This window comes from Mus caroli, unplaced genomic scaffold, assembly GCF_978045245.1.
Source record: "Mus caroli unplaced genomic scaffold, Mus_caroli_1 scaffold_12, whole genome shotgun sequence".
NCBI classification, from domain to species: domain Eukaryota; kingdom Metazoa; phylum Chordata; class Mammalia; order Rodentia; family Muridae; genus Mus; species Mus caroli.
This window is the reverse complement of record NW_028227267.1, coordinates 74,278,745-74,292,526: the sequence shown is the minus strand read 5'-3', so window position 1 is coordinate 74,292,526 and position 13,782 is coordinate 74,278,745. Positions and strand designations below refer to the sequence as shown.

General features: G+C 43.2%; 1 protein-coding gene across 1 annotated transcript; it reads left to right on the top strand.

Annotated features, from left to right (window-relative positions):
* The first annotated feature begins 6,214 nt into the window (after positions 1–6,214).
* Positions 6,215–13,573, top strand: Fam216b (family with sequence similarity 216 member B). The gene is made up of 4 exons (XM_021182620.3): positions 6,215–6,348; positions 8,425–8,540; positions 10,273–10,393; positions 11,921–13,573. The coding sequence occupies exons 2-4, from the start codon at positions 8,442–8,444 to the stop codon at positions 12,130–12,132; spliced, it is 432 nt and encodes a 143-aa protein (XP_021038279.1). The 5' UTR covers positions 6,215–6,348; positions 8,425–8,441; the 3' UTR covers positions 12,133–13,573.
* Positions 13,574–13,782: the final 209 nt, after the last annotated feature.

Here is a 13,782-nt window from a genome sequence, read left to right as displayed (position 1 = left end):
GATAACAAAACTAATTGTATCTGCTGAAAAATATTGGCAACTTTACTGGAAGGCTTAATCACTCCAGCCACTTCTAAAAAATTGAGGGGTTCTAAAAAGGTTTTTAAAACTTCTAAAACCACTAAACATTTTACCACTTGAGGTGAATTTTCATTATATTGTTTGGATACTACTTCACCATTAGCCACATAGGCACCTATGCCAGTTTTTGATCCATCAGTATATACCACAATCCCATTTTTAAGTGGGTTTCTTACTGTTATTTGTGGAAACACAACAGATTGATTTTGGGCGAACTGTAAAATTGGATGTTTTGGATAATGGTTATCTATTTGTCCTGAAAAGGAGGTAACTAAAACTGCCCAATCATTAGATGTGGCTGCCAAGATCTGAACCTGTGCAGCGGTATAAGGTACAATTAAAAGATAGGGATTTCGTCCAAAATGGGTGATCGCTGCTTTTAGGCCTTTAAGGGCGAGCTGTGCAATTGCATCAGGATACCAATTTATTATTTTAGCTGGAGATACATTTGGATGGATCCACAACAATGGCCCATTCTGCCACAAAACTGCGGTTGGCAATTGTGCTGTCTTAAAGACACATAAACTAAAAGGCTGCGAATCCTCAATACGTTGTAATTGTGCATTCTGTAAGGCATCTTCCACCTTTTGTAAGGCCTGGCTAGCAGCTAGAGTAAGAGCCCTAGGGGAGGAGATATGAGAATCTCCTTCTAAAATATCAAACAAAGGCCTTAACTCAGCGGAAGGAATCTTCAAAAAAGGTCTGAGCCAGTTAATATCCCCTAACAGCTTCTGAAAATCATTTAAGGTATGGAGGTGATCTCTTCTTATCTCTACCTTTTGGGGCACAATTTTATTTGGGGACACCACAGAGCCCAAAAATTGTCCTGTATCAGAAATTTGGACCTTTTCTGTGGCTATCTGTAAACCCCACTGACTTAAAGTCTTAAGTAGAAAAGGATATGCCTTTTGTAGTATGGTAAGGTTTTTATGGCATAGAAGGATGTCATCCATGTAAAGAAGCAAAATTAAAGAGGGGAATTGTTCCCTCACTGGCAAAAGAGCTTCTTGCACATAAAGTTGGCACATTGTAGGACTATTGGACATTCCCTGTGGTAAGACCTTCCATTGATACCTCTTATCAGGTTCCATGTGATTAATAGAGGGGATGGTAAAGGCAAATCTGGGCCTATCCCTTGGACACAAAGGTATAGAAAAGAAACAATCTTTAATATCTATAATAATTAAATTCCAGCCACGTGGTAAGGCGGAAAGTACAGGGAGACCCCTCTGTACGGGGCCAAATAAGTTCATTTGCTCATTAATGGCTCTGAGGTCATGGAGCAGTCTCCACTTTCCTGACTTTTTCTTAATTACAAAAATTGGAGTATTCCAAGGTGAGGTAGATGGTTCAATATGGCCCAGTTTTAATTGTTCATTTACCAGTTGAGTCACAGCTTCCAGTTTTTCAGAGGATAGGGGCCACTGAGGAACCCATATTGGATCCCCTGCTTTCCATGGTATGGGTCGTGCTGCCCCAATGGCTCCTAGAAAAAACCCAGACCCTGTCTATCTTGGTTTCCAGTGGGTGAGATGGGCTATGTCCTTCCTTGCTCTTGACGTCCTAACCCTTTTCCCTCTTTATAACCCATCTTTGCCATGATATTTCTTACTTTAACCGAACACCCTCCCGACGGGGCATTCTCATTGGACAAAACAAGGCCCAAATGCTGCATAATATCCCTCCCCCAGAGGTTAACCGGGAGTGGGAGCACATAAGGTATGAATTTCCCTCGCTGCCCCTCGGAGGATTCCCATGTCAAGGCAACAGAGCTTATAGTGGGACATGATTGATATCCTAGGCCCTGTAATGAATGAGATGACTCTGTGGTGGGCCATGCTTTGGGCCACCAATGTGTAGAGATTATACTTTTATCTGCTCCGGTATCAAGGATGCCTTCAAACTCTTTTCCGCTGATCTTAAGGCGGAGCTTAGGTCTATCATTCAAAGATACAACCAAATAGGCAGAATCATTTCCAGAGGAGCCCATTTTCTTTGTCTCAGGTCCTGCAGATTTCTCCCTGGTATTATCAGGGAGGAGCAGCAGCTGAGCTATCCTATCTCCTTTACTAATAGAAAAAACGCCCTTAGGACTTGAACACAGGACCTGTATTTCAGGGGAATGTTGACAATCCATAACTCCAGGGTGGACTACTGAGCCCTGCAAGGTGAGTGAACCCCGGCCGAGAATAAGGCCCATGGTTCCAGGGGGCAAAGATGGTATAGGCTCCACCGGCACCGGCTGAATACTCATTTGAGGCATTAGTAGGAAATCGGAGGTGGCACGCAGGTCCACCCTTGTGGGTCTTCCTGGGTCGCCTCTCTGACTGCTTCCTGGGTCCTGACAAACCGGTTCCCATATCTTTGAGGGCCCTGGGACCGAGGGCCCGATAGCCCGTTTTTTGACACATCAGCTGATTGGTTATCAGGTGGGGGAAGGAATCTACCCTTTATATCCCTCACAGAGCAACACTGGTCGGCTCTATGATAGCCCTTGCCACACTTAGAGCAAAGAGTGAGGGTCCCCCCCTTTTTGTCTGGAGCTCTACAATCTTTCTTAAAATGCCCAGGCTTCCCACAGTTAAAACATGTCCTCCAATCATTTCTGCCTATGGAGCGTTTTTGGGATTGGAGGATGGCAGCCGCTAATCCTGCATTGGTGAGAGGTCCCCCGAGCTCTCGACAAACCCTGAGCCAATCCTGTAAGCCTTTATTCTTTCTTGGGGCTATGGCCGTTCGACACTCCTGTGTGGCTTGCTCATAAATGAGCTGTTCTACCAGAGGTGCGGCTTGCTCTGAATCTCCAAAAATACGCTCTGCTGCCTCTGTCATTCTGGCCACAAAGTCTGAGAAGGACTCCTGGGGTCCCTGGATGATCTTTGTTAATTGTCCAGTGGCTTCACCTGTTCGGGAGAGCGCCTTCCAGGCCTTAATAGCCGCGGAGGAAATTTGGGCATAAGCTCCCCAGTGATAATTTGTTTGATCAGCGGTATAAGCTCCCTGACCCGTTAACAGGTCAAAGGTCCAATCTCTCTGCTCTGGAGTCAAAGCGGCAGCATTTGCTCGGGCCTGAGTTTGTGCAGCCTCTTGCCATAGTGCTCTCCATTCCATATATTTGCCCATACTGGGGAGAGCGGCTTTTGCAATCATTTGCCAGTCGGCAGGAGTTAGTGCCATGCCAGCAAGCCTGTCTAACTGCACCAAGGTAAAATTAGCATTGGTTCCATATTTACAGACCGATTCAGCAAGCTCTTTAATCTGTGTATAATCTACCGGAGCGTGAACACGCCCACCCTCGGCTCCTTCAAAGACCGGAAATGCCTGTTGCATCTTCCTTTGTTCCTCTCTTGGAATGAACGAGTCTGCGCACTGCCTCTCTGCGCAGGGCTGACGCACTACGCAGGGCGGGGGCTCCGCATAGGGCGGAGGTGCACTATGACCCTGAAGCCAACTGCCCTGAGGCCGAGCAGCAAGCTGGCCTTTGCCAGCCGCTTTTGGCTTTTTTCTTGACCTATAAGCGCGCATTTCTCTCTCATAACGAGCTGCTTCCTCCTCCAAGTCTGTTTCCTCAGAAGGGCTAATTTCTTCATCTGATTCACAGCTACTAAGAACTGGCTCTTTAAACTCATCTCTTTTCTCCTCTTTCCTTCTAATCTCTCCCCAGGTATTTTTCCCTGACATTAACTTTTCTTTTTTCCTTTGTTTTTTCTCCTCTTTCCTTCTAGTCTCTCCCCAGGTATTCTTCCCTGACATTAACTTTTCCTTGGGTTCAAGACCCGAGGAAAGGCCTGTATACTTATTTGGCGCGCCATGCTTTCTCTTTTTTCCTGCTCTCTCTCCCCGCTTTACTTCTGATAGACTGTCTTGAATTTTGTCCAGAATTCTCCACCCTGCCTTAACCACTTGTTGACATGTGAAAAGAAATAAAAGGGCTTTTAACACTAGAGAAAGTTCAAGACCAGACATACCTTGTAAAGCTGTAACAAACGCGCATCCGTTCCCCAGCTGACGAGTTCTGAACCCACGCCGGATCCTTCTCAACAGTCTGTTTCCGGGAACACTTCATTAACCGCTCCTTCTCCGTGATGCAGTAGCTCGCGGGTTCCGGCACCATTTATTGCCCGCGCTTTTTGTGTTCCCCTGGTAAGAACACGCTCAGGGTAACCGGAATCTTCTGCAGCACAAGCTTTATTGCTTACCCCATCAGGAGCCAGTGGAGAAGGGAGCCAGAGAGAGAGAGAGAGATGGCGGAGCCCCCTCCCTTTTATGGAGGACTGTCCTCCGCCTCGGACGTGTCACTCCCTGATTGGCTGCAGCCCATCAGCCAGAGTTGTCGTCACGGGAAAGGCAGAGCACATGGGGTGGGAAACTACCCCGGCACATGCGCAGCTTGCTTGTTTACTACTTAGAACACGGGTGTCAGTGCCATCAGCGCCATCTTGTAATGGCGAATGTGAAGGCGGCTCCTTACATTAATCATTTCTTTGTGTACCTGGAGCTGCTTCTGAGAACGGTTAGCTTTGCAGCCTGTGGGCCAGGCTGGTTCCCACTCAGACTTCCTAGCTTGTACATCTTTGGATTGATAATGATTAGGTCAAGGGGTATCTCCTGTGGGAGAGGCCAATGGAGCACTGAAGTCTGTTGCTAAAGGACCACACCAGTGCTTCCCAATCTTGCTCAGTACTAATCGTGCTACAGGATAAAGGAGTGTGCAGTGGTGTTCACTGGGCCCGAAAACTTCATGGTAAAGAGGAAGCTACGCAGTTCCAAAGCCTTGTTGACTTCTGGGTTGGGGCTATCAATCTTCTTGGAATTACCTATTTCTGACCAAAAAGAATAGGGTCACCAGCTTTGGTAGTCTGAGCCTCCTACTACTTGAACTTTCTAATTATTTCCATATGAAGTTCTTGTTTCATCAAGTCACCCCAATGTTCTCATGCCTGCTCACTAGCTCAGTCATAAGCAATACACTCCCTGTCATGATGATTTGGGAATGGCTCCAGAGTGGAGAGAGTGCCACCGTGGACTTTTCCAGAGCTGAGTTGTGGCATACACAACTCTGTCACACCAAATCCCCAGGATTTAGAACTTGTGAGAACTGAAAATGTACTCCGTGTGTAGGACTGGCTCTCTTCATATATAGATGAAGAGACACATACGTGTGTGTGTGTGTGTATGTGTGTATATGTGTGTGTGTGTAGGGTGTGTGTGTGTGTGTATGTGTTTCCCTCATGCCATACAGTGTGCATGTGAAGGTCAGAAGGAACCTTAAGAGAGTTGGTTCTCTCCAGTGTGGGACTTAAGTGTGAAATACAGGTTGTCAGTCTTGGCAGCAAGCATCTTTACTCAGTGAGCCATCTCACCAGTCCTTTGGTTGGCTGGCTTACATTGTGGAAGAGTCTTTGGCTCGCTTTCTCCCACTGGGGATCCTGGTAGACTGGCTCTTCATTTTTTGCTGCTCAGTCTTTGTGTTTCTCCAAGCGTTTCCGCTGTCTCTAGAGTCCTTTGTGCTTTCTCGTGCCCTTCTCAGTTTTCTCTCTTTGTATAAGTTCCCTTTTACATCTGACTTCTCACAGTCCTAACATTACATGGAGATTGCTTCTAACCTTCCATCTTGGTACACACTTCACACAGCCCCAGAAAAGGTACTCTTGAGACATAATTCCATTACAGTAAGGAAAATCAGCAAGTGCAGTATCTTTTGCCACATATGTAGCTTCTAACCAACATGGGTATAGATATTGCCTATTCTCCCCCAAGAAATATGAAGGGGGCATTGCATTAAACTATGAAGTAATTCTATATGCTTTCACAGTTAAATTCCTGCCTTTGTGTATGGAGGAACCATTACTTCACCATTTTGATCAGGAGAATGAGTGTTTCTGACTCCATATTTGGAGAATACGCATCGAGTGGCCTGTTGTATTAATAGATTTCTTTACCTTTAATCCTTAGCTTCTACCTACAAGAACTTTTCTGCAATGTCTTCATATAATGCAGATATGATAGGCTTAGAAGTTGACCCTTCATTAGACATGAAACTTGGAATAACAACAAAAACCTTCAACTGTGCTCTTGAATGTCACCCAGAAACAGAAAGGCAGGCAGCCAACTTTCCCCAGCTCTTTGTCCCATCTCCTGGTGTTGCTTGGATATAGTTTTATCAACATACCGAGTTTCTGACGCTACTGTATGACTAGAGAACACTGTAAGAACGCTGCCTTGGATATGGATGCTAGCTTTTAAAACAAGGAACCACATTACAAGGTAAGTTGTGTTTAAGTAAATCTGCCTTCTGGTTTTTGATCTCAGTTAACTTGTAGGTTGTTTTCGTCATGCGTTCTCCAGGCATTTTAATCAAACTTTATCCTGTGTGGACCACTTGGATGGGTAAGATGGATTTCTTCAGCAACAGCCTAAGAAAAAGCATACGTGAGCTGCATGCTCACATGCCACAAGAAATATCATCAGTCATTTCCTCTCTCACTCTTCGAAGACAGAAGGAATCCTTCTAGCTTTGAAGAATACTTATTCTTTGCTCCACAGACCTGAAAAATGGGAGGAGGGATATTGAAATGATTTGAGTGAATGGAAGAGTGTATGTTTCAATCAGAGAGAATATACAGAGTATGTCTTGATTGGTATGGATCCCTGGGTACCCACTAAAGAAAAGCTTAAATAAAATATTCATAGATTCATTTATGAGCTTATATCATGGAAACAGAACACAAAGAGGGGCTGACAGATGTTTCTACAATAAATTTCACCTGCAGAAGATCCCCAGGGTTAGGTCAATCAGAATCTTCAAATGTCTTGAGGATTTTGTTGTTTGTTTGTTTGTTTGTTTGTTTTTGAGACAGGGTCTCTTTATGTAGTCCAGGCTGGCCTCAAAGTCACAGAGATTTACCTGCCTCTGCCTCCCAAGGGCTGGGATTAAAGGCATGCGCCACCATACTCAGGTATTGAAATATTTTAAAGAATGTATATGTGATGAACCTCTGTGTGTGTGTGTGTGTGTGTGTGTGTGTGTGTGTGCATGGGCATTTGTTAGGGGAATGTAGAATGAGAAGAAGGAGGCACGAATCAAGAGTTCTATACTCATGATCTCAGTGAATGAAACAATGAAGCAGGCATTATAACTACCATCATGAAGACCACAGGAGGGAAGCTAACAAGGGAAAAAACCCACGTCTGTTGGTTCTAAAGCCACGTGGCCACTATTCCAGGTTCTCTTCTCTAGTTAGCCTGTGGTCTAGGCATTGGTAATGGTCTGCTATAGCTAGAGAATTTGTTGTTGCACTTGATTTGTTGTTCTTTCTTTCTGTCGTTTGTAGTTTGTACTGCTGGTAAGGGCAAAGAGGGAAATGATTGGTTTCTATTCGCCTCTGCAAGCCTGATCAATGCACCCGTTTCTTTCAGTGTGTTAGGTTTTCCTCATTGGATAATCCTTAGATTCTAAACCCTAAGGCACTGAGAAAGGAGATGACATCACTGAAGGGAAGCCTATTGTTCTGACCTTTGTTTGCAGGAAGAGAAACATGACTGTGCCCAACAGTTTATTTTTTAGCATAGTGTGGTGTGTTAAAACCTAAGATCTAAATGTGCAAGAAACGGATACACTTGTGTCTGCTGACAGATGGACTTTAGGAAATATTTAACCCTCTAGGAGAGTTCATGAGATATCTGTATTGTGATTACTTTTTCCTGAAAAAACAAATAAAATACCAGCTAAATCAATAAATGGAAACTAATCAAATGCCAACAAAATTTAAGGATGGATAATCTCTTTTAAGAGTTATTTATTTATGTATATGAGTGCTCTGTTTGCATGTGTGCCTGCATGACAGGAAAGGACACCAGATCTCATTAGAGATGGTTATGAGAGACTATGTGGTTGCGGGGTGGGCTCAGTACCTCTGCAGAACAGCTAGTGCTGTTAACCCACAGGACAATCTCTCCAGCCTTGGATAATCTTATCTTCTTCTCTAATTTGAAATTTTTCAAACTCCTAAAGACATAGGCATTTTTTTTTAGAGTCATATAAGAGCACTACTTAAAACTATAAAGAAGTAACTTCCATAGACTGGAATGTCTCTACAAGCTACCCATGCGGGATGGAGGGGAGCAGGAAGGCAAGGGCTCTGGATGGTTCCTTTTGCCACAGGGAGGGAGGACAGGAAAAGATGGGGAAGTAGAAGATTGCAGAGATTACTTACTTAGAAGTACAAAAAATATTTTTCTTTGGAAAAAGAATTACTAATCTGCTTGCTAAATGTCTTCGGTCCATCTTCAAAGCTGGTTAAACAGAATGAAAACTGATGCTGTGTTTGATATCCCTTGAAGGTACAAGGTAAAGAAAAATGTGGAAAGACTTGAAAAAGCAGTACAAGCCCCAGAATGTTCCACGAATGCCCCGCATTCAAGTCCCTGCAGCAGCTGCTGACAATTCATTACTGAAGGTGCGAGGTCTGGTTCTTAGAGGGAAGGGCTTTCCTTCTTTCTTCGGAGGGGTGGGGACTTTGTGTACTGTCTGTGTGAGAGGTAGGTATTGTTTTACCTGCATGCATGACTGCTGAAGGACACAGTAAATGAGCCCTGGCAGAGCCTCACCCTACACACCCTTGATGGTCATGGTCTGAGAAACTGTCTTCTCCTTACATGGCTGACCCACCACCATGGGGACTCACTAATTGGCAACATCAGCAGCACGGTTTCCTGCTTGATCTGTCAGCTTCTTTCCCACCGAGATAATTATAGCCTTTCACATAAAAACTCTCTGTAAAGAAAAAATCATTTGACTTGCATCTCTTTCAAGAAAGACAGGGGACAGTGTAAGAATATGAGGAATGTAACCCGATACTTACTTCTCAGGATGTTTATAATTTTACACAGGTAAAGAAGTTAGGCATAATTTTTCTTGATAAAATAAAAACTGTAACTCTGAAATTTTTTATCTGATGCAAGGGACATTCTCGTGGTACTGGAGCACTTTGCTCTTGAGGTGGGCTAGCAATTATTATCTTGTCTCTCCAATCGTGAAAGGCTTAATTAGTTACTCAGGAATGAAGCCATTCTCTTCCTCAAATATATTCTAATACAGAAACAGAGTAAATTGATGTCTTGTATTGTGAGGCTCTTGGTCTCGCCACTTTTACTGAATTTACTTCTAATATAAAATTTAAAGGCTCTAGACAAGAAAGAAAGAAAGAAAGAAAGAAAGAAAGAAAGAAAGAAAGAAAGAAAGAAGAGAGAAAGAGAGAGGAGAGGAGAGGAGAGGAGAGGAGAGGAGAGGAGAGGAGAGGAGAGGAGAGGAGAGGAGAGGAGAGGAGAGGAGAGGAGAGGAGAGGAGAGAAGAGAAGAGAAGAGAAGAGAAGAGAGAAGAGAGAAGAGAGAAGAGAGAAGAGAGAAGAGAGAAGAGAAGAGAAGAGAAGAGAAGAGAAGAGAAGAGAAGAGAAGAGAAGAGAAGAAAAGAGAAGAAAAGAGAAGAAAAGAGAAGAAAAGAGAAGAAAAGAGAAGAAAAGAGAAGAAAAGAGAAAAAGAAAGAAGAAAATAACAACAACAACCAAAGCAAAACAAAGCCATTTTGTCTCGTGGACTTCTGATTTTGTCCCCCACAATATGTCTAACAAGTAAATGTCACCTTAACCTACATTTATAGATAATAGCTTATCTATAAATGTGCAGTTTTCCCCACATAGTTTTCAGTTGGCCTTGATATTTCTTTTGTTTTGGTATTTCACATCCAAGACAACTATTTTAACTTGATATTTCTAGGATGCGATGCCATTTGAGCATCTATCTCTATTCCTTACTGGAATTTTCCACTGAACACCTCAGCTGTCTGGAATACCGCATACTTCAGGCCTTGTATGTATTCTCACAACCTACTTTTCTCAGTTAAGGACCAATAAGATTCTTATATCCCAGAAGCCTTTACACCTCCCTCAGAATAAAACCATGATCTACATCACCTAGCACCATTTCCTTCACTGTTTTCAGCATTGTCATACACGAAGAATATTGTTTACACAAATGGTGAAGGGAAATTTCCTGATTATTCATGTCCCATGTGTTTTTAAAACAGGTGTCACCCTAAGAGAAGCATCTTATTCCTATGGACACTCATTTTAAATGTATCACACACTTTTAATTACGTAGGGATTTATCAAAGTCACCTCTTGGTTCTGACAGGACCTAAATCAAGGGCAGAGGCGCTACTTGTACAGCATCATGAGGATTTATGACTCCAGGCCCCAGTGGAAGGCCCTGCAGACCCGCTACATTCACAGCCTTGGGTACCAACAGCATCTGGGTGAGTTTAACTACCTTAACCAGGCATATCAGTAGGTGACTTATTCTTTACAGCCAGAAGTCACATCTCCAGATAAATAATTCTGGAAGAATAGCCTCTGCCGACCTATTTTATCAACATGGTTGGCTAACCAAGTTTAAAAATGATTATCCCTGACAATAGACAGTGAAGTTTTATAGGTGAATTAAGAGGGTTTAAAGAAATTAGAGTATTGATTCTTATAAAATGTTAACAACTCTCTGAGATTTATATGAACTTGATCTAGTAGATCAATATCCCTGGACTTGGAAAGCCAGCATAAGCTCAAACGATGGCTCCCCTCCTTACTGTTTGTGTAAGATCAAAGTTAGTTTACTCCCAACAATAATGGCTACATTGTTTGAGCATTTGGCATAGTCCATACATCCAGCCAAGAACATAATGTACTATGTCTCACTCTCTTCCTGCTTTATCGTTATGGAGCCAGAACCACAGACAAATCCTGTAATTTGGTGAAGACCATTCAGCCAGTCATTGTCAATGAGGACTTCAGGAAAGAGGTGGCTTCTCTAAGGGCCATAGCTTCTATCTGCTCATACTTTGCTCTTTCTCCTTTTCTACCAAAATCCATTTCTATTTTACAAAGCACAGATGACACCGTGGTTTCAGAAGACATGGACAGATCATGAGCATCAGGTTCCTGGAAGACCTCATTGCTACCAAGTCCTTTACCTTACAAGAACGTCTCTAGTTGCTCGCCCCTTGTACCGCACAATTCTCTCAACTCAGGCAGAAAACTGAAACCTAGACGAGTTAAAATAACTTGACCAGCGTCATCCAACTAGTAAGCAAGGACTTGGGATTTGGTGGTTACTGAAGGCTATCTTAAGTGTGATGGAAGCACCATTGCATGGCTCTGTTTTCAGAGATAAATACCAAAGAAGCCAATAAGCTTAAACACAGTTAATATAGTTAATAGTGTTCATAAAAGCTAACTGCCATCTTACTAAAATGCAGATTCCCAGGCCTTGCTCTCTGGGTTTCTAATTCAGAAGGTCTTTGAAGAGAGTGGAATTCTAAATTATAATGGGTATTTCTTTAAACACGCGGATCCAGAGAATCCAGTGGGCACTGTAAAGACTGTACTTTGAGAAACACTGAAAGAACTCATTCATATCTTTTAAATCAGGTATTATCCTTCTCTGCATTAAAGAAATTGTGCTATCGAAGACAAGTGACATGGGAAGTCTACTCAAAGTTCACGTTTCTTTCCAAACATGCAAGTGGATGACTATAGTCACTTTTGTCAGTTAGCTCTTCTCATTCATGTGACAGAAAATCTGCCAGAAATCGCTTTGGTTAGGAAGGACTTATTTTGGCTCATGGTATCCAGAGGTGTCAGTCCCTCGTGGCAGGGAAGGAGTGACAGAAGACAGCTTTTCACACCCTGCCAGCCAGGAGGAAGTATTTTGTTCAATTTGTTTAACAGTTATTTCTTTCAGAGATGAATGTTGACACTGAAGTCCCTCTCATCCCTCCCCTCCCCAGGTTACATCACTCAACAGGAGGCCTTGTCTTGTGCTGCTGTGCTTAGACATTCAACCATGAGAGCCTCAGCCACGGTTGCTCCTCAAAGGACTATTCTCCCCAGAGTCTTCAGCCATGCAAAGAAGGGTCAACCAGCAAAACCTCGGTTTAGAGTCAGATCCAGAGCCTCCCCGCACAGCATGCTGAGCACCAAGACCTTAGACAAGGCATAGTCTCTGAAATGGGCAGCTCATCTGTGTATTCTTGGCATTTTAGTTGGTGCTTGGTATGAGTTTGCTGAATGACAATGAATAAAAGAATACTAAGGCGAACTCTAGACCTACACATAATCCCTCCACCACATAAATGCTGCCAATAAGAACAAGTTGGAAGATCTGAAAGCTATTGAGCAGTGAATAAGCAAGCTTTAGCACAAGTAATCTGTAAAGTAAATGGGCTTTCAAAGCTTTCAGAGTAAAAGCTTCTATAGTTCCAGTCTCCCAGAGAAATCTGCAGAACAGCAGGAAGGGACAAGGGGCAGCACCTCCAGCCCTGGGTGACCACTGCCCATTGCACATCTGAAAATACATGAACCCACACAGTCAATACAGATTAAGGAGGTTTCTGGAGTCACAATGTTAGTGATAAGTGGCATGTGCCTCTTCCTATCCCCAGCCCAACTAAGCAATAATATTTACTTTGGTCCTGCAGTTTCTGGTTCTAGCCTGACTCAGTCACTTTGTGTTGTTTTGAAATTTGTGTTTATCAGCCTATTACTGCCAGGATGACTCTATACAGCTGCAATTGGCCTTGACATGGGTAAGATAATTCATGCACACACCTGCCCCTGGCAGTCACAAACACTCTCAGCAGAACAGAAAATAGCCCCGAAGAATTGATCTCATGTCTTATCTCTGAAGATGTTAAGACCATATACAAGACCATGCAAATGGGCAAATAATGAGATAGCTGCCGGGTGAACCTCTTGCAAATGCCACAGCATTGTATTAGTTATGTTCAGTAATGACTTTCTTTATCAGAGATTATCCTGTGTGTGCTAAAAATTAGTAATCCCATACAGCCAAGTTAAAAACTGGTCACGTTCCTTTTCTTTGTCTTTTAAAAAAAATGTCATTCCTATCAGCCAGTCATGTCTGTCTGTCACCACATGAAGAAATAAGTTGGGATAGAACTTAGTTGACAAGAGAAACGGAACGTTCATCTGAAAAAGATGATGTTACAACATTACCAGACCCCTTTCCAGCCAAATCCAGAAAGAACCAAAATCCCTCAAACCCTCCTTGGTGATGGCTGTCTTCTCTCTACATCCATTAACATCAAAGTCATAAGATCTGTCCAAAGCTTCTGAAGACCCTCATTGTAGAGTTTAGGATTCTACCTGACTTTTCTTTGGGTGGGGCAAGAGGCATGGCCGTCCCACCAGTCCATCGGGAAGTCTTGGGAAAGCAGTACACCTTTGACCAGATGGAGACAATCCTGCCATGGCTCATACTGCCCATCATCAACAGGGGAGACTAAGGGGCCATTTACTCAATCAAGAAGAAGCCTCTTGACAACAGCAACACCTGTACTGACTCAAGTACTCTAAGTAGATCACACTGTTAAAACAGGGGTTGTTAGGGAAGCTTTAAAAAAAAAAAAAAAAAAAAACAACCGAGATGAACTGTGAGGTAACTCTCATGGTAGAGGATGGGGCAGCCCTACCAGTCCACGCTAACCTTCCCCAGTCTCCACACAAGCCCTTTATCTCTGTGAACTGCTGACATGTACTTTGTCTTGGACTGCTTTTGTAGTTTGATTGGCCTAGATCCCTGCTGAGTGAGCATTAGTTCCTGGTACAGAATAACAAGAATAACAAGCAG

Excerpts from the sequence above, each read along its gene's own strand:
- Fam216b (XM_021182620.3), top strand. The coding sequence starts at position 8,442 with ATGTGGAAAGACTTGAAAAAGCAGTACAAGCCCCAGAATGTTCCACGA. Across the intron at positions 8,541-10,272 it reads CTGACAATTCATTACTGAAG|GACCTAAATCAAGGGCAGAG; the intron begins GTGCGAGGTCTG and ends TGGTTCTGACAG. Across the intron at positions 10,394-11,920 it reads TGGGTACCAACAGCATCTGG|GTTACATCACTCAACAGGAG; the intron begins GTGAGTTTAACT and ends TCCCCTCCCCAG.